The sequence below is a fragment of the Hippichthys cyanospilos genome, chromosome 15 (assembly GCF_059441005.1).
Source record: "Hippichthys cyanospilos isolate Australia breed blue-spotted pipefish chromosome 15, RoL_Hcya_1.0, whole genome shotgun sequence".
NCBI classification, from domain to species: Eukaryota; Metazoa; Chordata; class Actinopteri; order Syngnathiformes; family Syngnathidae; genus Hippichthys; species Hippichthys cyanospilos.
The window spans coordinates 2358265-2381154 of record NC_142383.1 but is presented as its reverse complement, the minus strand read 5'-3'; the positions used below and the strand labels follow the sequence as shown (position 1 = coordinate 2381154).

At 37.0% G+C, this 22890-nt stretch overlaps 1 protein-coding gene across 2 annotated transcripts; it reads right to left on the bottom strand.

Moving 5' to 3' along the window:
• Positions 1–107: 107 nt before the first annotated feature.
• Positions 108–20961, bottom strand: zer1 (zyg-11 related, cell cycle regulator). 2 transcript variants are annotated; one of them, XM_088435662.1, is made up of 16 exons: positions 20853–20961; positions 19705–19922; positions 19438–19588; positions 18514–18968; positions 17213–17386; positions 17013–17127; positions 14728–14874; positions 14458–14631; positions 13750–13965; positions 10957–10998; positions 10669–10788; positions 10435–10550; positions 9918–10106; positions 7157–7254; positions 6783–6885; positions 108–5260 (listed from the first exon to the last, which is right to left on the bottom strand). In XM_088435662.1, the coding sequence occupies exons 2-16, from the start codon at positions 19869–19871 to the stop codon at positions 5173–5175; spliced, it is 2355 nt and encodes a 784-aa protein (XP_088291788.1). In that variant the 5' UTR covers positions 19872–19922; positions 20853–20961; the 3' UTR covers positions 108–5172. The 2 variants fall into 2 exon arrangements, with proteins under 2 accessions (XP_088291788.1, XP_088291789.1); XM_088435663.1 differs by lacking the exons at positions 108–5260; positions 6783–6885; positions 7157–7254 and adding an exon at positions 7304–7498.
• Between the last annotated feature and the right edge of the window lie 1929 nt (positions 20962–22890).

Here is a 22890-nt window from a genome sequence, read left to right as displayed (position 1 = left end):
TTCTCTGGAGTTCTAACCCGCAATAGGAATCCAAGTGAGTCTTCTATGGCAATGCGCTGGTCATTGAACCACTGTATTAAAAAAAAAAAAAAAAAAAAAAAAAACACTTTGTTTACCACTCCATCTTTATTGCTTTTTCACCTTTACACTCATGGCCAGTTATTATTCAGATCTGGGAAAAATATTGATGGTGTGTGAATAAAATTCTCTGACATTTGGATGACACTTGCAGTTACAAAAAGAACTAGTTGCGGTATGGCTATTGGGAGATATCGACATATGATTTTCAATAGCAACAGCCATGACCCTTCTTTTCCATTTCTATCAAATCTTTAGAAAACTAAGCATTTGTGATTCTCGTGGCTAAAAACTCCACATTATGAACACATGTAAATGGTGTTAAACCCTAGAGACAGAAATATGAATCGAAATAGTGTCTCACAAATAGAGCATCAAGCCCATGAATATGAGTCAGTAAGAACAAAACTGCCCCAATGCCAGTACTGATGGTAGACTACCATGAATCACACAAATAAAGATGAAACCATACAGTAGAATAGTAGTTAGTAAACCCAACATGGATCATTATCTTATTTAACATGGTTTTCAGTAAAGGCATCACTTATGAATATAATGGTAATTATACTGGAACACAACTCAGTGATGCACTGTAGAGGTAAAATAATACTGGGAATCAGTTCCTGCTACACTTGCTGTGGTGCAATTCCATAAAGGGACAGTGTGTAAGATTTTCATTAAAAAAAGAATAAAATGATTGTAAAATTTCAAAAACTTGCAAATGAATGTGCTCTTAAAGACCAACAGTATGTTTTAAAAATACTCATATGTCTAGTTATCATGAAATTATATTACATGAGGGGGTGGCACTTCTCCGGAGGTGGCCATGTTTGTTATAACTATGGACAATGGTAAATGCAGCACCTGCAGTAGCCCAAACTGTCCATAATGTAAAACGGCCTTAATCTTACACACATTCCCTTTAAGTCAGGTGTCAGTGGTAGTAATGTGAATTATTGATTGAGTGCTGTGGAATCTGCAGAGGGAGCATTGTTTCATTGTTGCAAATGAATAATAACAAACATTATTTCCTGCTAATGAGCGGGATACATAAACTTGATTAACGTATACTTCGGATCATACTCATTGGTCTGTGTTTTACATCTGCATGTATGAGGGTTGTATAAGAAGATGGGTTGTGGTTGTACTTAGCCGGTACCCAGGGGATGTTACTGTAATTGTATTCTGTAGTCCAACAAATGTGATTTTCCTTGATTTGCTGTGACGCTATAGAGTATTTATCAGTACTCGATCATATGGGACAAAAAGCAGTCACGCTACTGTTTCTTGCAAATCAATTTTGAAAGGTTTAAAAATGGTCATTAAAATTGAAAAGAAAAAAAAAACACAATAAAAATAAGAGTTTGGTAAATCATGACCCTCACCCGTATTACTGAGATTTTACCAATCGTACAACCCCAATTCAAATGAAGTTGGGACATTGTGTAGAGTTCAATGCTTAAACAGATGAGCTTGATTGTTCTTTGGCAAATATTCACTTAAAAAAAAAAAAAAAAAAAAAAAATATATATATATATATATATATATATATATATATATTTCTGCAACACATTCCATTGAAGTAGGGACGGGCGACGCGCATGTTTGCCACTGCTGTGTCATCTTTCCTTGACAACACTCAATAAACGCTTGGGAACCGAGGACACCAATTGTTGAAACAAAAGTGGAATTCCTTTCCAGTCCTGCGAATAACATGCGAATAATGTGGCTTGGCTTTATCTTGTTGAAATAAACATGGATGTTCCTGGAAAAGACATTGCCTGTATGGCAGCATGTGTTGCCCCAAAACCATGATGTGCCTTTTAGCACTGATGGTGCCATCGGTGTGTAATGTGAAAATTGGCCACTGGTCACTACCACAGCCACGGAGTACACGACATCCATCATTCATTTAAAAAAATAGAATCAAAATAAAAATTGAAATGTGGACTCATCGGACCAGAGCACACTTTTCCATTTTACATTTGTCCATTTCAAATGAGTTTGTATGTATGACCTTTACATGTTAGAGTCGCTCTGCATGTTGGCTGTTATGAACGCGGTGCTGCCTGAGGTATCGGAGTTCACAGGTATTCAGTGTTGGTTTTTGACCTTGGTGCTTACCACATTCTCAGTTTAATGCTTATGATGACATTAAGGTCTGTGGATGATGGAATTAAACATTAAGAAACTGTTCCTAAAAAGTTTTAAGAATCTCTTATGCAGTTCTTCACTAAGTGGTAAAACTCGCCCCATCTTTTCTCGTGATAGACTGATCCTTTTGAAGATGATCCTTTTATACCCTATCATGACATTCACATTTCCTATTAACCTTTGGAATGTTCCAAAGAGATGTTCTTTGAGAATTCATCAACTTTGTTTTAGTTGCCCCGTCCCAACTTTTTTTGAAACATGTTGCAGGCATCCATTTTCAAATTAGAAAATATTTGCACAAAAACATCACACATTAAATAGCTAGCCTTTGTAGTCCATTCAGTTGATGTATGCTGAAGATAATTTGCAAATCACTGTACTGTTTTAATTTCCACTTTGCACAACATCCCAAATTCTTTTCAATTGGTTTTGTATAGCATTATGATACAATACTTACAATATTCAATGCACTTTTGTCGGAGCAGAATTGATGTGGTCGAACAGATCAAAAATAAATATTGTAAGAGTTTATGGCAAACAACATGGTAAACAAATGAAGTGAAGAACAAAACACCCATCCAGTTTCCATAACACTTATCCTCTTCGGTCTACCACAGGACAAATATAGACAGACAACCGTTCACTCTTACACTGTCACTGAATGGAAAGTGCACTATTATTATTCCCATTTCATCTATTTGAAATGTATCTGAATATGATACCTTTACATTCACATTAACAAAAAGATTGTGGAAAACTTGCTCAAAAATAGTGTAAAGAGCCAAAGCCATGACAGCTTAGGAAGTGGTTTTACCTGTGACAGAGGACGGTGGACTCAACTATTGCATTTTTTTTCTACTGAATAAATCTTTGCGAGTCATGATTTTCAAATATGACATTTAAATTCTAAATCATTTTCCTTATGATAGACTTTCATGAAAGGGATTTGACAATAGAGCAGTCAAACAATTTCTTTCAACATGAACATATTATGTCCATTCATCAGAATTGTCATTGAATTGATTTGTGAACACAGACATAAAAGTAGGGCCCGACCAATATTGATTTTTTCCTTTCGGCAAATGCTGATTACTGGCTTTTTTCCCCTCGGATTATTGATTATTTATCTGATTCATTTTAGAATTACTAATGTATACAACAGCATTTGTTTCCTACCAATGCATTTGAGTAGATGTCATTTACTGTATATGCTGATTTTCACTATTCACGGGCTGGACTGGTACCTCATGAGCAGCAGGGGTCAACTGTAACTGTAAACATTTTGTTTGACAGAAAAATAATATCACTTTCGACTCTCAATAACGCATTCGACATTGATCCTCTGTGTTTGTGTGACTAGTAGTTGAATGGATGTCATATTTGACACAATTATGCGTCATTTATGTTGCACTATGTATATTATGATTGTTTTATTTTTTAAACAAACTATAACTTTAGATGGTGTGTAGAGTCGTGACATCAAGGTCAATTCTTTGCACATCTTTCTTGCATTGCTCACCAAATCATTGTTTGTAAAAATTAAGATTTGCTTTGTTTTGAAAGATGGGTCCACAGAATAAGTTTATCAGCATATTCCATATTTATTAAAAAATACAATGTTATGGATTCATGTGTACTAACGGTATCAGTGCTGCTTGTACACAATTGCTGTGGATGGTTAGAGTACACAAAAGAAAAAAGTTATAAATTGGGCAAATATCGGCCATTTGCATGATTATTTTTGGCTGATGTTTCGAAGGCCACAATGGGCAGATTTAAGTGGCCGGCCAATTAATCAGTCGGGCCCTACATAAATTAAAAGCGATATGTAAATACGAAGGTACTTCCGTAAAACATACAGTATGAATAATTATACAGTATTAGCTGCAATCATAGTGTCCATGATAGGTGTTCCTATCACAACACACTTACTGCTGGTTACCCAATTTGATTATTTACACTGGAGTATATTATTGGTTGGTTACTGTACTTAAATCAGAAAGCACCGTGTAGTCACTTTTAAGATTACATATCAACAGCCACCTGACATTGTTCGCTGTGTAAGTTAAAAACTGAATGAGAAAGTAATCAACATAAATTGTTAACTTTATGTCAAAAAAGCGGATCCTGTTATTTTTTTTCTTATCCCTATTGAATGGAAATTTTGTGTGTGTGTGTGTGAGAGGTTGGAGGGCTGAGGTTGCTCTAAATGTATATGATCTTAACATATCACAGATTGTTAACCTACAGTTGAGTGACTGTGTTTGCACTGAACATTAGCCAGCCCAACCTAAATAGTTTTAAATAGAGTGTACAGTCTTATATGTTTACAGTTATAATATAAAACATACACACAGTAAAAGCAAGGAACAAACAATATTTACATATTTAACAAAAAGTCTATCTGCAGAGTCTTCCCTCCCGCCAACACCAGCCTACTTGCATATTGGCTCATCTTCACTGTACATGTCACCACAGCTCAGTGAGCTGCCTGGAGATTGGGGGGCTTCTGCAGGTGTTGCACAACACCACATGACCTTTAACCTCCACCATGGTCAATGTCAACTGTTGGTGTGCTGCGGAGCGTTTCTCTTTGTTTCCACTGAGAATCAAGCATCAATCCAGCTACTATGGTGTATCAAGAAATATTTCACAAAACACACACTGAGCGATAATAGTCACCCACCCACATAATCCCCGAGCCCAACAGAGGTGACGCTTATGAGCAGCAAAGGTAAAAACACCATGCACTGTGTCTTCACCCCAAAATGTCGGATATTAAGCTGGTGCCCAAACTGAAACGAGTCAGAGAGACAGTTTTCCCAACAAAATAAAACTAATCACAAGAAGAAGAAAAATGCACACATTGACCCTTCTGGTGATGACAAGGAGCTTAAGGTTGCTTGCTTGGTATTTGCCAGATATCAAAGCTCAGTGGTGTCAACCTCTTGGTCCATAGTTTACCTCCTGTACATGATTTATTTCCATGGGGTCTTCTTTGAAGCTCTCACACTGCTCCATTACTTTCCTAAAAGAAAAGTTGAGATTTACATGCCTGCTTAAAATAAAATATAATTGTTGTGATAATTTTATTTAAAAACATTATAATAGTAATATAATAATTTAAATAGTTGAAACATTAATTTATTTGTTTCAAGTCAAGTTTATCATTTGCAATTCTGGTTAAATGTTTTTTTGGTTGTTTTTTTAATTATTTCACACAACTCAACTTTAACATGGAACACCATACTTGAAATGTTTAATTTCAACATTTTTTTTTTCTTAGAATGAGTAACTTGTGCATTGAATAAAACTTCTCAGAGGGCCCCCTCGTTACGACATGAATCCGTACCGCGGTTGGGGTTGTAAGGCAAATTCGTCGCATGACGGGCAATCCAAACCTATGTTAAATAGCAAATGCGTTTAGAACCCCAGGTAAAATCATCAAAATAGTTCATACATATTAAAATGTGTTACCAAAATAGTATAGTAAGTGCTATGTATATATAATATACATGTATACAATCAGAAAACATCATAAATAAACAATATAGAAAGGTTTTATTTACCTTTGAGTGCCGCTTGTTATGCCCATATTCCCTAATGAGGGTTATCTCCAGCATCGTTTCCATATAAATCATTTCTTACTTCTCTCTATAACATCACTAGCTAACATGGGAGCCATGGCTAACCTTTTCAACTTTGAATTCAACTTTGAATAGCAGACCAGAATTGTAGTGACGCGTTGCAGGGAGGCAAGTGTGACAGCAACTGAAAATAAGTGCAATTACCTAAAAACGGCTGCACATGGAGACGAAACAACACAAACACAGCCAAGCTCCTGGGGTCATGACAGTTGTTTTTGACGCAAAACCACGTCGCAACATAAAAATAACGTAAGCCACGCTGTAACACGGGGGTCCACTGTGTGTGTGTGTGTGTGTTGTGTATATATATATATATATATATATATATATATATATATATATATATATATATATATATATATATATATAGTGTATGGCAATCTGTAATATATAAAGTTAATGTGAAATGGGAAAGCTCAAAATGTGAAATGTTAAATCTCCCATTGGATATGAATATTGGAATATTGAGGTGAAACTATGGAATTATGGAAAAATATTAATATGTATGAATTTTTGGAATGATGAGAATGATCCATAAGGCGATAGGAATGAGTTAAATTTTGTGAATATGAAATGGGAAAGCTCAAAATGTGAAATGTTAAAGGCTTTCCCCTTCACACAATAATTACTTCATTTCATCCACTTTGTTCACAGTTATAAATTTTGACCTGCCGTAAATTGAAAATCGAGACATTAAGTAGGGTATTTTTGGAAACAATCTCAAACTGATTCATTCATTCATCATTCCGTTTATTTTTTTCATTTACGGTTGTGTTTATTTTTTGTTGTCAGTTTTGCAAAGTCATTGTTTTTGTTCAATTTCATTTGCTGATGTGTTTATCTTTTCAGTGTCATTTGTAAACTGTATTGTGTTGTGAAGGTAAGTAAAAAAGCCTATCTTACTGGGCCATGTCTTTAGTCTCAGGCTGCGAACTTTCCAACTCCAAAACTCTCTCCAAAAGGCCAATTCCTCCTTCCTTTATGAGCAGGGGACAGTACTTGCTTGCTACACATAGAACATGAGCAAAGATTGGAAGAATGTGGGTATTATTCCTGATACTGTACAGTATATAAAGAAGCAAAAAAACATTTTTGTGTGAGGAGAAGAACAAGCACAGTAAGGTGAAATAAGCTGGAAACATAACATTTCAAATTGAAATAATCAAATGTTTTTGTTGGACATAAAATAAATATATGCTTTAAAACAAAAATGAGGGGGAAAAATAGGTCAAACACTGGCTTGATTTGACAACATGGCTGAACCTTGAGATACTCACGGTAAACAGACACCAGGTTGTACAGAGCCCACGTGGCCCAGTGTTGACTGACAGGGGCGATGCTTTGAGGCAGAAGTCGCAAGATGGGCTCGAATGACCTATGTGAATTTAAAATTTTAAACAGAGAAAACCCTGTGACATCTGTGAAGCCCATCAACTTGAAAATAGTAGTATGGAATCAGTATTTTTTGCTCCTGTGCTTCTTACTAGATTTAACTATTAATTAACCTTAAAATAACGGCTTGTCAAATATTTTGATGGCACCTGAATTTTAATAGAGACTTGTGTTGACTGACAGGGGCGATGCTTTGAGGCAGAAGTCGCAAGATGGGCTCGAATGACCTATGTGAATTTAAAATTTTAAACAGAGAAAACCCTGTGACATCTGTGAAGCCCATCAACTTGAAAATAGTAGTATGGAATCAGTATTTTTTGCTCCTGTGCTTCTTACTAGATTTAACTATTAATTAACCTTAAAATAACGGCTTGTCAAATATTTTGATGGCACCTGAATTTTAATAGAGACTTGTGTCTTTATCGTTGCCATGGAAGCCCTGGATGACATGGTGTATCCTCAATCACCTCGTTTGTCACGATAACACTTGAATTCATGCAACCACACAAGTACCGCAGCATTTATTTACGTTATGTTTGATTTTTTTTAGGTTTTTTTTGCCACCCTGCCTTAAAACATGTGAGATAACTGTTTCTTTTTCAGCTGTCAGTTTAGTGTGCAGTTTGTTCCATTTAACACAGTGTAAAGTATGAGGTAAGTTGGTTGTCTATATATGTACATCCTGCTTATAAGCTTTTTATATGAAAAGAAAAGAAAAATATTTAAAATATTGCAGAAATTGTTCCATTTCACAATTGTGTCCAACTTGCTGTAGACTGCATGAAAAATAAAATGTTATTTCTTAATGTTTGATAAAAAGGGAAATATCACCTCAATTCATGAATGTTTTAGGTTATGAACAGGTTCATGAACCAATTAAGGGCGTAACTTGAGGTCCTCTTGTACTTTTAGCTGCAAAACTAAGACAAAAAACTATTATTTTTATAGTATTACCATTATTACTATTATTATTATAACATTATTACACACACCTAATTCCAATGAAGTTATGACGTTGTCTTAAACATAAATAAAAATAGGAAACAGTAATAATAAGGGTGAAACAGTGTGACCTTTTCTATGGAGTTACATCAACCTTTTCTTTTAACACAATTCAATAAATGTTTGGGAACTGAGGATATTACCGTATTTTTCGCACTATAAGGCGCACTTAAAAGCCTTCATTTTTTTTAAAAAAGCTGATGGTGCGTCTTATAATGAGGTGTGCCTTATATATGGAACAATATTGAGATTGGGATCCGTAGATGGGGAATGAACTGATAAAGTAAGCTTAACCTGTTTCTTTTGTGTGTTTACAATTGAACAAGGTAGGTCATATTGACATTGAGTAATTATGCTATTGAGAGTTTAGTTATTATTTGAGTTATTATTGTTATTACTTTGAGTATTACTATATTGTGATTGAAAAAGTTTTAAAACATGTCATTAATTGAGGGTGTGCCTTATAATCCGGTGCACCTTATATGTGGAAAAAGGTTTGCAGTGTCATTAATTGAGGGTGCACCTTATAATCCGGTGCGCCTTATAGCACAGAAAATACAGTAATTTTTTTAAGCTTTCTAGGCAGAATTCTCTCACATTTTTGCTTGATGTCCAACTGTTTAATAGTTGGTCTTGTTGTCATATTCTACACTTGAAATTGCCCCACATATTTTCAATGAGCCAGTCTATTACATGCATTCGTTTACTACTACAAGGAAACACTGTTGTAACTCGTGCAGAATGTGGTTTGGTTTTGCTCAAATAAGCAGGGGCGTCCATGAAAAAGATGTTGCTTTGATGGCACCATGTTTCTCCAAAACCTTAATGTACCTTTTAGCATTAATGGTGCGATCACAATTGTGTCATTTACCCATGCCATTGGCACAAGCACAGTACCATTTAGCATTTCAGATTCTGGCTTTTGAGCTTTGTTCAGAAGACATGACATTTAAAATTTCCCAAAACAATTTAAAATGTGGACTCATCAGACCACAGAACAAATCCACTTTACATCAATCTATCTTTGATTTACTTGACCAAGGGGAGCCAGCTGCATTTCTGGTAATAGTTGCTAAAAGGATTTTGCTTTGCATAGTAGTGTTTGAAGTTGCACTTCATCTACTGTATCTAGCGCCGGACTATGTTTACGGACAGTGGTTTTCTGAAGTGTTTCTGAGCACATGTGGTTAACACATTGATAATGGATTTTGATTAATTGCCGCCAGAGGAATCAAAAATCACAGGCACTCAATGGTGGTTTACGGTTTTATGAACCTTTTGATACTGTTATGAACCGTGGATGATGAAATTCCTACATTTCTAGCAACTATATGTTGAGGGACATTGCCCTCAAATTGTTTGGATTATTTTCTCATATTATTGTTCACAAAGAGGTGAACCTTACCCCATATTTGCTTGTGAATGATCGTGCACTTCAAGGTAGCGCCTCCACCTGATCCCAATTTGTATGTTCTTCTATTGAGATTTTTTTTCATAGTTTAATTAGTTGGATATAGCAGGAAAAATAATTTGTAAATAATTGTATTCTCTTTTCATTTACAATTTACACATAATTCAAACTTCACTGTAATTGGGTTTGTACAACCTCCACATTACTTTTTATGGTGAGGCAGATATTATTACCTATAGTTGATGTTGCGACGTGAGCTGACGTCCCAGCTCTGGATCGCATCCCACATCTTGTTCATCACCGTGTCTCTTAGTGGCTCTTTCATCGACCAAAGCTCTGGTCCATCAAACATGATGTGGGAAAGCACGCCACATGCATTGTATGACACCTCAATCCCATCAGCCTTACTGTCTAGTAGATTACTAGCACGTAAATGACAGGAAAACAGAAAGGAATATTATGCAATTGGTGATAAAAGCAAAGTTTGCACACAAAAAAATTAAAACATTGGATACATTTCTGAAAATGAAACAAAGGTCCAGGCATTTTTTTTTAATTATTTTTGATCTTCAAAAGTAGTAAAAAGTACCAAAAGCAATATAGGTACTTTTTTTTTTTGGGGGGGGGGGTTGTCAGGAGTACCTGTTGCAGAAGTATGGTACTAAAGTGGCGACTTTTGACATTGTCGTTTCATCAGAGAATTTGTACTTTTATATGTAACAATTGGAATTGGCTTCAGTAATGTGTTACCTGAAAACAGAGATGAACTGTGGTGTGACTAGCTTTGGTCGTAGAGCTTTAACCTCAGCAACATTACCCAGAAGACCCAGCATGTTGCGATGGAGCTCCTGTTTATCTGGAAACTCCTTCAATTAAATTTGAAACAGACAGAAAGAGGTTTTAATCACAAAAAAAAGAAAAATCCAAAACTAACAAGATGTGAAAAACATATGAGACTTTGGAACATGTGCAACATCAACTCACTTTCAAACAGTTCAAAAAGAGACTCATTCCATCACAATGGAGGAACATCTGACAATTGTCTGGTGTCTCATCAGTAATATTCCACAGAGCACTCCAGGAAAACTCCATCACCTGATCACACTGAGCGCATACAAAAACAAAGATGTATTCATTAAACCTATCGCTATAGCATATTGACTAAAAACATTAAAATGACACACGTAAAATTCTAACCAGCTGAATCATACTGAGGTCGTCAAAGAAAACTTGAGGCTCAAAAGAACCAGAACCAGTGATATTGTAACTCACCATTCGATCCTGCAGCTTCTTCTGTATTAGGTTCAACATTGTCTAAAAACAAAAGACAAGAATCAATTTGGGGCGGCACGGCTTAGTGGTAGAGTGGTCGTCTCCCAGCCGAAAGGCCGTGGGTTCGATCCCCCGACCATCAAGACCATGTCTAAGTGTCCTTGAGCAAGACACTGAACCCCCAGTTGCTCCTGATGCTGCGTCATCAGTAGGTAAATGACTAGTTAGTGTAAAGCGCTTTGAGTACCCAAGGTAGAAAAGCGCTATACTGTATAAGTGAAAGTCCATTTACAAGAATCAGGGGCGTCACTAAGTTTTATGTACATGGGCGCTTAATCCCCAGGATAATGTACAGTTTGTGACTGAATCAAGCATATGAGCACAGCAATCGAAGACTGATAATACTAATAATACTGTGTAAAGGTTTAGTCAACGGATTAGATTTGTAGTGTTATTTCAGTCTGATTTCAATACATTATAAAAACATGATAAATACATTTGTAGCTTTAATGACCCCCCCCCTCATAAAAAACAAAAAAACTGTGTGTAAAAGTGCAAAAAAAGGGTCAGTTTTGCAAATGTATGCCAAACACCATTATTTTCGATAGAGAAAAAAATGCTTTTTAGGATTTAATTATGTAATCAAAATCAAATAAAAGCCGCAATCACCAGATACTGCTGGGTAATATTTTTTTTTAATTCCTTGATTTTATAGGTGCCAACTCTATCGATTACTGTCATGACTCCGTGCATGGTCTAATGATATGTAATGACATTTTGGCTCATGGCACAATAACTTATTGCTCAGATACACTTTCGAAGCTGCTGGGATTAGATTTTTATGTGACGTGCTGTAATGTTTGAGGAAAAACATTCCTCAATGATGTTTTAAATCCATAACAATTGTATTATTAACAGTGGTTGTCTTGACAGGCCAATTTGGTTTGATCTCTTGGCTCGATCGGTTTTCCAGTGATTAGTTTCCAAAATAAAGTTTCAAGTAATACAAGTTTGGCAAAAATAATGCACCTTGCCTGAAATGGTTCACGTCACATACTGTATCCATTTTGATTTGTTAAAGTGTTGTGACTGGATTATCAAAGCCGTTAAGCACTTAGTCGCATTAGTGAAACTGAAGTCACATACAGCCAATTTACTTTGTCTGTGCAAGTCAGGTCACAGAAAAATCATGGACTGGATTTGCATTAAACAAGGACGTTTCCTATTCATTTAAGTCCATGCTTTTCAATTATATTTTGCAAAGCCCCCCCCAGAAAAGAAAACACTTTGCGCCACGCCAACCACAAACAGTAATATCTATAAAAATTGTATACGTACTTTATACCTAAAACTGTATCCTTTTTATCATTGACACAAAGACTAAGAATTTTTTTTTTAAACTTTCAACTTTTTTTTTTGTACAACATTTATATAGGTTAAAGTTTTGTGTATGTAAAAAACATCCCAAGTGCATGAAAGTGCCAAAAAAAAGATGTCAATCTCTATTTTATCCAAATTACACTTCACATGGCAAAAACAAATCCTTTTCATCCGCGCCTCTCCTGGCATCGCCTCGCACCCACCAGGGGGGCCCGCCCCACCATTTGAGATACACTGGTTTAAGTGGACTGATTGGATAACGATGCATGACAAGGACCGTCCTGAAGAAAAGGGAAAATCTCCAGAATTATGATCATATCTAAAAGAAAAATTATGTATTAGGTATATATTTACTTAAAATAATTTTATAGCCATTTTATACGGAACATTCAATCCTTTCTGTAAAAAACAAAAAAACAAAAACATTAAAAAGCCTGTATCATAGGATTTTATACTTTCTGCAGTTATGTAACTGTAGGTATGTATATGATTCACAATGGTGATTCAATTTCCCTATGAAATCTGAGTCATTTTGGTGGCTATATTTCAAATTGAGAGACACCTGGCTGCCATAAATCCATCCTCTCACTGTGCGATTGCCCTTTCATGACATCATCTCAGGTGTTGTCTTCACGTAACCAGGACATATTCTCCCCGCCTTTGTGTGTAAAAAAAATCTGTCCACATGGCTTTGTTTATTGGAGGAGCAGGAAAAAAAATATAAAACAAAATTTTTTTAAAAATCGCTGATCAATGAATCGCAGAGTGCAGTTTTATACATTTACAAGCATGTGAAGCCGCTAGGCGACAGTAGTGTTGCCAAATTCTGTCAAATCAGAAAGATTTTTCATCTCTCAACGTCACCGGCATCTGCATCTTTGGTGGGAAATAGAGTAGCGTGATTGAAGAAAAAAAACAAGCCCGGGCACAGATAGCAGAAAGATAGCAAACCAGAAACATTTGCCACCCGTTTGCAAGAACCCCGGCTACGTGTGCACTATGACTCAGCGTACCGATAACTTCAAAGAAAATGAGGGCGTGTGTTAAAATTTTGAGGACCCACTCGTTTTCTCTGATCGGGTGGGTCTGCAATTGAAAGCACAGCAAGGAACAGGAATGCTCAGAGGTGTGTGAAGGGAGGAAAACACCACGTTGGGGGTGTCGAGGATGAAGAAATAGCATTTAATAGGGTTAAAAGTTCCATAAAGGTGACTTTGCGTGACACAGCCCAATTAAAAATGCAACCAAAACCTTTAGGAGTGACTTGAGAATATTTTAAGAGGTGCTTCAGCTATCTAAAAGAGGCATAACAATGCCACTGAGATGAATTAATTATAATGGATCAGAAGGAAAAAGAAAAAAACTTTAAAACAATCCTCAATCCACAAATTGAAAACTTCATCTTGATATTACCATAACAAATCCCATCTTTCCCACAGCTTCCTTATGGTGGTTGTCAACCTGGCAGACTAAAGCATTGCAGAGGTGTACAGCAATTCTCTGGATGGATTCATCCTGCCTTGCTGGCTCCAAGATGTTTAGAAGCAGCTGGTTGACTCGACTATACTGAAACTCCAGCTCTTCAGGAATACTGAAGTTGCACAGAGTTAAGCAGCAGTTCCTTTGAACCTTGTGTGGAGAATGGGAGAGGTGGAAAGAAAGGAAAATTTAACTTTTGCAACGAAATAGTGCACAAACTTGATTAATCTCAAATTTTTCTGCTATTCAACTATCTTTGTAGCTATCTGTGAATAAGAGGCTCATGTCCCTCCCTGCTGCAGCCATTTACTTGAAGGGACAGACTGTAAGATTTAAAACGTTTTTCATTATAAATGAAATAAAATGAATTATTACAAATTTTAAAAACGTGCAAATAAATGTGTTCTTACCACCAACAGTATGTTTTGAATATAAGTGTAGGTCTAGTTATTATTAAATGATATCACAGGGGGGGTAACGCTCCTACGGAGGGTGCCATATCGCTTATAGCTACAATGGTAAATGCAGCACCTCTTGCTGTCCATAATGAAAAACGGTCTAAATCTTCCACACTGTCACAATCTTACAACAGAGCTATTAAAAGATGGCCATTTATAATATAAATAAGAAGTGCATACTTACAGTGACCTCCTGGTATTGCTCCATTCCATTTAAAACTACTCGAATGACATCTTGGCGAAGCCGTACACTTTGGTCACTTCGGTATTCTGTGTTTGTCAGGTAAAAGAGTGCAGCACTACCTGTCACCTGAATGCTCTTATCATATTTATGGCACTTCAATGCTGCAATAACAAGCTGAAACATGACATTTTTACCAGTCACAAGAACGCAACAATTTTTGTGTAAAATGTATTGATTAGTGGATTTATTTTTTTTTTTTAAGTCTCATACCTGCAATGCTCGGAGTAGCTGATTGCAGTGCTGTATCCTGGCGATATCAAACAGTTGATTGATGGCTCGATGCGCCAATTCAGGGCGAAACTCAGTGTAAGCTTCAATAGCATTCAGAACCTGGTCTTCATTCTTTGATCCAGTCACCTACAAATGCACAAACACCACCAACAAGCACAAAACCCAATCTGTTACATAAGCACGATTCTTATACGCAACTTTTAATTTTCAATCACTCATTTTTTAGTGATACGTCTCCCGGACGTAACCATAACAAATCCCACCTAGGACATAATCCTACCAACATTATGACAGTAATTCTTTCACCTTTTTCCAATAATTTTTGTTTTACAACTTTGGTAGTATAATGCAACTATAACCGTATTTTCCGCACTATAAGGCGCACCAAATTATAAGGCACACCCGCAATAATGACATATTTTAAAACTTTTTCCAAATATAAGGCGTACCGCATTATAAGGTGCAACAGTTGAAGCAGTCAAACTTCATTTGTAGATTACAAACCAGCTTTCTGACAACTCCATTCACTCCCAAAATGAATAAACAACTGTCTTATGTTTTATTTTATTAGTATTTCCGTGACAGTTTATCTTTTAACAGCAAGGTATAACATGTAGTGCAACATTTAAATCAGGGAACTTTTCCTCCAGTTCAATCACAATATAGTAATACTCAAAGTAATAACAATAATAACTCAAATAATAAACTCTCAATAGCATAACAACTCAATGTCAATATGACCAACCTTGTTCAACTGTAAACACACAAAAGAAACAGGTAAAGCTTACTTTATCAGTTCATTCCCCATCTAAGAATCCCAATCTCAATATTGATTCATATATAAGGCGCACCGGATTATAAAGTGCACCATCAGCTTTTTTAAAAAAATAAGGCTTTTAGGTGTGCCTCATAGTGCAGAAAATATGGTATCGTCTCAGAGAAAAGAGTATTAAAAGGGAGGAAACTAAAAAAAAATACAAAACCCTGCTTAAGACCGGTTTCAGATGTTTACGTTTGAAATAGCTATTGGTTTAAGTAAAAGCAATCTCTAAATGCGGCAAAAAAGACAAATAACTATTTTCATTTATTCAGTTCATTACAACCCATGAAGGATCTTGAATCCCTGCTGTGCATAATAATGTGGAACAGTGGATTTAATGGGAAAAAAAAACAGGGTTTTCTTTAAGGAATAAAAATACTATCTTTAGGTTTGTTTAAAAGGCTCAAATTATTCTCTAACAGCTGTTGAGTATCATTTTCATTGCCTGAAAAAAATCTGAAAAAATGAATTGAGTATTAGGGGTGAGGTACATTTGAGCAACGAAATGTTCATGCATTTCAAGACCATCATAGTAATGTTTGAAGATAAAAATAAAAGTCAAACATTTTCAAACCTTTATGTATTTATTTAGAACATTTCAAAATGTATTAGGTCTTTTTGATTATGACAAAAAGAACTGTCAAATATTTTCAAACATTTATGTATTTATTTAGAAAAATTCAAACTGTATTGGGTCTTTTTTGGTTCTGAAAAAAGAAGTTCAAGTTCAATTTAACAAAATCAGTTTTGCCAGACATCGTCTCCCCACTATTAGTCCGTTAAATCGAGACTCAATTGTTCAATTAAAAAAAAATACACATTTTTGCAAAAATGGATGAATTATATTCAACATAACTCCAACATTATACTGCAGCGTTAAATAGCAGTTCAAACTCAAAATCAATTCTTTGATAGCGTCTTCTTCTGTCGCCTTCTGTTTAATTGCTAGATTATTTTAGTGAACATACAAACACATTGCAAATAACTGATTAATACAATCATAAATATTTAAATCCAATCATAGATACCTTATATCAAATTTGCATCACAAACTTTTATACGCAATCTTTTTCAATTTAGACATATTTTTCAATATTCTGAATGATTTATTTTTAAAACCTTTCGAGTTCAGCCATTGATTCACATCTTTTCAGTTCTATTTTATGGTTGTTCCATAAATTGACACCTTGAACAGATACACAGTTTTGCTTGGTGGATTATCTCCTGATGGCTAGCAAAAACAAAAAACAAACAAACAAAAAAAAACAAAACAAAAAAAAAACGATATTGAAAGAAGTTCCAATTCACTTGAATGGACCCAGCAAGGTATGCATCACATTGTGACACAGTGAAGCACATATGAAATACAGCACACTTTTACTACGTAATAGATTTGAGAAACACCTTACTTTCAGGAGATTCAAGTCATTTGTGTTAGTAGTACCTTATAAGCAGGGATGTGCATCACATTACAAAGGGTTGTGTCGTATAAACCCAAAAACTGCAGGGGCCTCTTCAGCTCTTGGAAAGGGTAGATGCTGCTCTTGCATGGCTCATTACTAAAGAAAAGGAAAATGTTTTCATCAGATTCTAAAACTTTTTTATAGGAACCATTGACAGCTCAAATAGGTGTTATTTACCCACCTGGGCCGACCCCTAGCTTCTTCTAAGTGTGGAACTGTGCAGTTGTCAAGCATGATGTGACCTGAGATGTCCAGTGAAACCAGGTTGACCAGTCGCTGAACGATAGCAGTCAAGATTTTCCTTGTCATCTTAAATTTGGAGGCCCTCCTACTCTCACGTGAGATGTCAAGATGCCTGAGGAATGCAGGTTCTTTAGTAATTGTTGGACTTGCATGGTGAATTACTCAATATCAATGAGAGAAAATCACTCCTAAAGGTGCCCTATTATGAAAAGTCAACTTTTAAGAGCTTTTAACCATGTTACAATGTTGTTTTCTCACCCTAAACACCCTCAATGTGTTATTTTCCTTCACCAATGCATTTCTAAGCATTCTTTATTTATTCTGCGCTCTCACACTGGCCCCTCCCGAGCAAAGAAACATGACTTGAGTGAAAACTTATGAGGTCAGAAAAATATGTACCATACTTCCCGTACAGAGCCTGAAAGCGCGCGAAAGAGTAAATACACGCTGACCTTAAATACAACTTATCCACATCTTTTAGTTTCGTTTTTGTTCTGGAGTTGAGGAGGAGAGATTTTGCACAGAGTTGGCAAAGTAAACAGCAACGTTGCATTTATTAGTTATCTGTTGAAAATACAAATGTGGTAAAAATGTTTGTTTGGGAGCACATAGCCAAACAATCAACGCCAGTCGTAAAAAAAAAAAAAATCACCCGTGAGCGTAACTATTGTTATGAATACTCGGTTCCTACGGGAACTGATTTGATAGGAGGAACGGGTGTTAGTGAGAGCGGTGTATTGACGTTGTTTTGCATTTTATTATAGTGAAACGTCTTGTTTTTGGCCCTTTTATTTACTGGTGGGATAGTCTCCAGCATCAACGAGCCTCATGTGGATTAGCGGTCAAGTAGTTGGGTCAAATGTTATGTTAAATAGGCCATTTAACACGCTTCAGACAGTAACATTCCCACAAGACATATGCGTGTTTGGTGATTGGTGTCTTATATAGTTTACTGACTGTTGGTTCACAAGTTTAACACAGAACTGGACATGGATGCTCAAGAGATGCCTTTTTAGGCATTTTTTTTGAGCTACCTGTGATCAAACCTCCCTTACATCCCAACAAAGTGAACTAGTTCTTTTGTTTGCAAATTAGCTGCTAAGAGGAAAATTTCCACCTGGTAATTATGGAAGTGAAAGAAATAATACTTTAAGTATATTATTTAAAATGCGTGCTACATTTTAGGCAACTCACACAAGTTGAAAACTGACAAAAAATAGAACAGAATTTAGTACTTACCTGAGATTGACAAGTTCCACCACTGTATTGACTAAGTCTTCTGAAAGGTCCACATTGTAGAGAACAAGAGATGCCAGTCTATCTTTCCACTGTGTTAGAAAAGATGTTCCCAATAACTGTACATTAGACAGATCTAGTGAGGTGAGCGACTTCAAGGGTTTTAGCAGGGTCTCAGCATGCATCTCATCTGGTAGGCCACCCAGGTTTAGCAAACGCAGGCGGTTAAACCCCTGAAAGTTAAAGTCCGTCTTTAATGCCTGCCTTGACACAGGGCTTTCTTCCTCATCGTCCTCTGTATCTTCAGTGCAAGCTAGTGGGGCACCGCCCTTCCTATAAAAGATGTTGCTGCAACCAAAGAGACAAAGAGAGACCAGTGTCTCACGGAAGCAGGTCAATGTTTTCAAACTGCGGGACGACAGACTGTTGCAGTAGGTGAGATGAAGCTCAATCAGGTCCTAGAAGAACACATAAAAAGTATTTTTACAAGCTTTTTTTCACATGTTGTGTTGCCTCACAAGAAACATGCTAAATTTATTTATATCAGCATATGTTCCCATGTTCTTAGCATATATATGTTTCCTTGCCACTTCAAGCTACTTTCATGCTGCGGCAAGAGTTAGAGCTGTCATTAACTCATTGGCTAAAAATGAGGGAACACTGTACTTTCTCTGATTGCCGCAATACAAATCTAAAGCATTGACCAGTCCGTGGTGATAAACAGGAACCGCTGAAGTACAGGATAAACCTTGTTTTTGTTGTCAAACCCCATGGAGCAGGTGAGTATAAAAAAAAAAAGCTGTGAACATACTAATAAACAAAAAACAGAATTACCAACAGGTAGCCTGTTATACTAGAAAATAAGCATACATTATAAAAATCTATCTTAATTTAATAACAGACATATAGAGAATAACAGCCTTTTACCTGTTTTCTTATAGCCTCTAAGTCCTTGTCACGGATGAAGTCTTCTTTTAGTTGCACCCTGGTGAGTCTTGTGCACCTGGGTTCTGAGAATAGTTGGAAAAAGTTCTCTTCTGGTTCAAAGTTAGTGTCTGTATGGACTAACTCCATGTACCTGTGTAAACAGAATTTAAAATGCATGAGCTACACAATACAATAAGAGCATACATAACTGACTAATCAAAAAACAGTAACTAGGTCAAACATGGTATGTCTACTGTATATACATACACATTGACCAATTTGTCACAGATTTCACTGGGAAGAAAGATGTCTGAGCGCAAGCAAAGCTTGTCCCTCAGGCCCTGATAGCACATCGTCTTTCTGAGGTTCCTCAGGCAGAAAACTGTTGCCAGAGTCATGAGGCTGTCGGGGTTGTCTCCTGCTTTAGCTGCCATATTCGCCTCTTCTTGTCTGGCTCAGATCAAAGATTAGGCAGAGCAGGGGACCTGAAAAGACAAGTAATAACAATTCTAATGACTAGCGTGGATGCTGACATCCCTAAGTAGAGTAAGGATGACTGGTGCCACAATTTTGACAAACTTTGATCGTTTTTTTTTTTCTTTACAAATTCACATCTATACAAACAAATTAGAGTCGCAGAGAATCGGATAAATATAGCAGAAATGAGTTTTAAAACAAAGCTGTCAACATAATTGATACAATTATGCATTTATACAAAAGGATGTGGCAAGAGGGAGACTTGGCATCACAAAATCCTCTACAAAATCCTGTCTTTTGGATAACTTTATGAATTTATTTATTTAAAAAAAAACTGTTTGAAGGAACACAAGTCAGTCTACGGAATGAATACTTACAATTAACATTAAAAAAAACAATATTGACAATCTTGCTGGTTGTTGGTGACTTGAGATAATTACTTTACAACCTATCTAAACAATTCAAACAATATGGCTTATGACGTGACATTAAGCGTACTTGTTATTGAGGGTTCGATACAGTTAAATGCATTGCTTCCCCGTCTTCTAGAGTCTATTTCTAGGCTGTCAGCAATTAAAGCAATGAATCCTAAGCGACTAAGTTAGCAAGCAAGCTAGTTAGCGATTAAGTAAAACAATTTACTTAACAATAACGCTACAGTCAAGATATGATCGGCTAGCAAAATATACTATTATTTACTTGTTTTTAAGTAGCCACACAACTTACAAGTAGTTGTTTTTCAAAACTGGGCTTCCAGTATCTGACAGCAAACATCACTAGTGTGTTTCAGGTTACGTTAGCTTTCGGCTAACGATGACTTTCCCAGCAATGTTAGCGAACTTAGCTGTGCGGCTAGCCTATATGTGCTGTGTGGAAATACAAAAAACAATCAATGGTCAGCGATGTCTGAGTAGACAAGTTGTCATATAATGCTCTACCTTAGCTTTCGCCAAGGCTTTGCGTCTTGATAAAGGCGAGAATCGGAGTTATTATCGCCAGTCTTCGCTCATCTGATTTTCGTTTTCGTCTGATGTCAACAAACAGACTCCTCCTACTTCTACTACAAGTCCTCTCGTCCGTCGGTTCCTGTTCCTCATTTCCTCACGTTGCTATGCACTGAAAAAAAACATATTCATTGCAGCGGGGGGGCGGGGGGGGGGGGGGGGGGATACTCATATTGCATAATTCCAAAGAAAAGGGTTGCGGTTCGGCAGGTGTGTTGTGATGCAATTATGTAGTTCTGCTTGTTTAATAGAACCAGACACGGTGAAAATATAAGTGGATCATCCAAAGTTAAAAATACACTTACGTTATATGGTATATGTCCCTTGTCTGGGTTACAACCCTTACTGCGCTTACTGTTTATTTATTTAAGTTGTATTCCATATAATTTTAGAAGGCATTTACATATAGATTACATATACATTTGAATGCAAAAAAACAGTTGAGAAACGGTCCCTCATCAGAGATCACGAATGATGTGTTACTTGGAGAACAATAATGCACCCTACAGGAAGTACTCTTCTTCTTGAGAGTGTACCCAGTAATGACAAAGTAAGCAATTTTAATTTAGTTCATTTTAAATGTTTCTTTGCAAGAACATAAAACTAAAACACTCAACAATGTCATATGCATAAGAATCACACACTTTGCTACGACGTTTACAATTGGGTCTCGAACAATCTTCTTTGGTGTGCTCTAAAACTTGATTGCAGTACAATGTTCATTTCTTTTGGTTGCACGTGATCTGACAAGATACTTAATTAAACTCCTCCACTAGGGGCAGGACCTTATCTTTGACCCAGAGAGGACACTCCACCCTTTTCGGACTGAGGACCATGTTCTCAAATTTGGAGTTGGTGTTGAACTTCATTCCAGCTGCTTCACACTCAGCTGAAAAACTGCTCCAGTAAGAGTTGGACATCACGGCCCAAGGACGCCAACAGCCCCACATCATCTCCAAATAACAGAGATGCAATGCTGAGATCCTCAAACTGGACCATATCAAAGCTTCAGCTGCACCTAGAAATTCTGTCCATAAAGGTAATTAACAGAATTGGTGACAAAAGGAAGCCTTGGCAAAGTCCTACCCTCGCTGTGCCTTTTCTAAATCCACGAAACACGTACAGTATAGACCGGTTAGGTGAACTCCCATGCACCCTCAAGGATCCTGCCAAGGGTGGAGAGCTGGTCCTCCTGAATCCGATTAGACTTGGCGGCCCCTTTCCTACTTACTCAGGAGGCCGAGGAGTGTCTGCCGTAATGCAGACTCTAAACTGGTTTGTCTGAGCCAAAAGGTGAACCTCTCTATTCATCGGTTGATCTACATTCCTGCCCTCACCTATGGTCCCGTGCAGCAGGTTGTGACTGGAAGAACGAGATCTTGGATGCAAGCGCCCAAAATGAGTTTCCTTCGCAGGGTGTCTGGGCTCTCCCTCGAGATAAGGTGAGAAACTCAGGTATTCAGGAGGGCCTCAGTGTTGGGCTGCTGCTCCTCCACGTTGAGTGGAGCCAGTTGAGGTGGTTCGGGCTACTGGTTAGGATGCCTCCCTGCTGAGGTTTTCTCCACGGTGAGGAGGCCTTGGAGACGGCTCAGGACACCCCGGAAAGACTATGTCTCTCGGCTGACCTGGGAACGCCAAGGAATCCTTTCAACTCAGGATAAAGCAGTAGATTACGTGTGGCTGGATGGGTGATCTGACAAGTCAAATCTAGCTATAGAGGTAGTTACAATAGCACACACAAAGCCATGAAGTCAGAACAGTTGATGTGTGTAACTCAAAACAATGTTCTGCTGAAGAGCAGGAGTGTGGATAAGGCGGGGAAGATGGAGCAGTAGCACCAGGCATCCACATGAGGGGCACCAAGTCTAAGTACAAAGCAAGATTTGCTGATTTTACTCTACTATAGCGCTATATGGCACTGTACAATAGTGCATTGCCTCCAGATAATCCCAAACGCTCCAGATAGTGATCA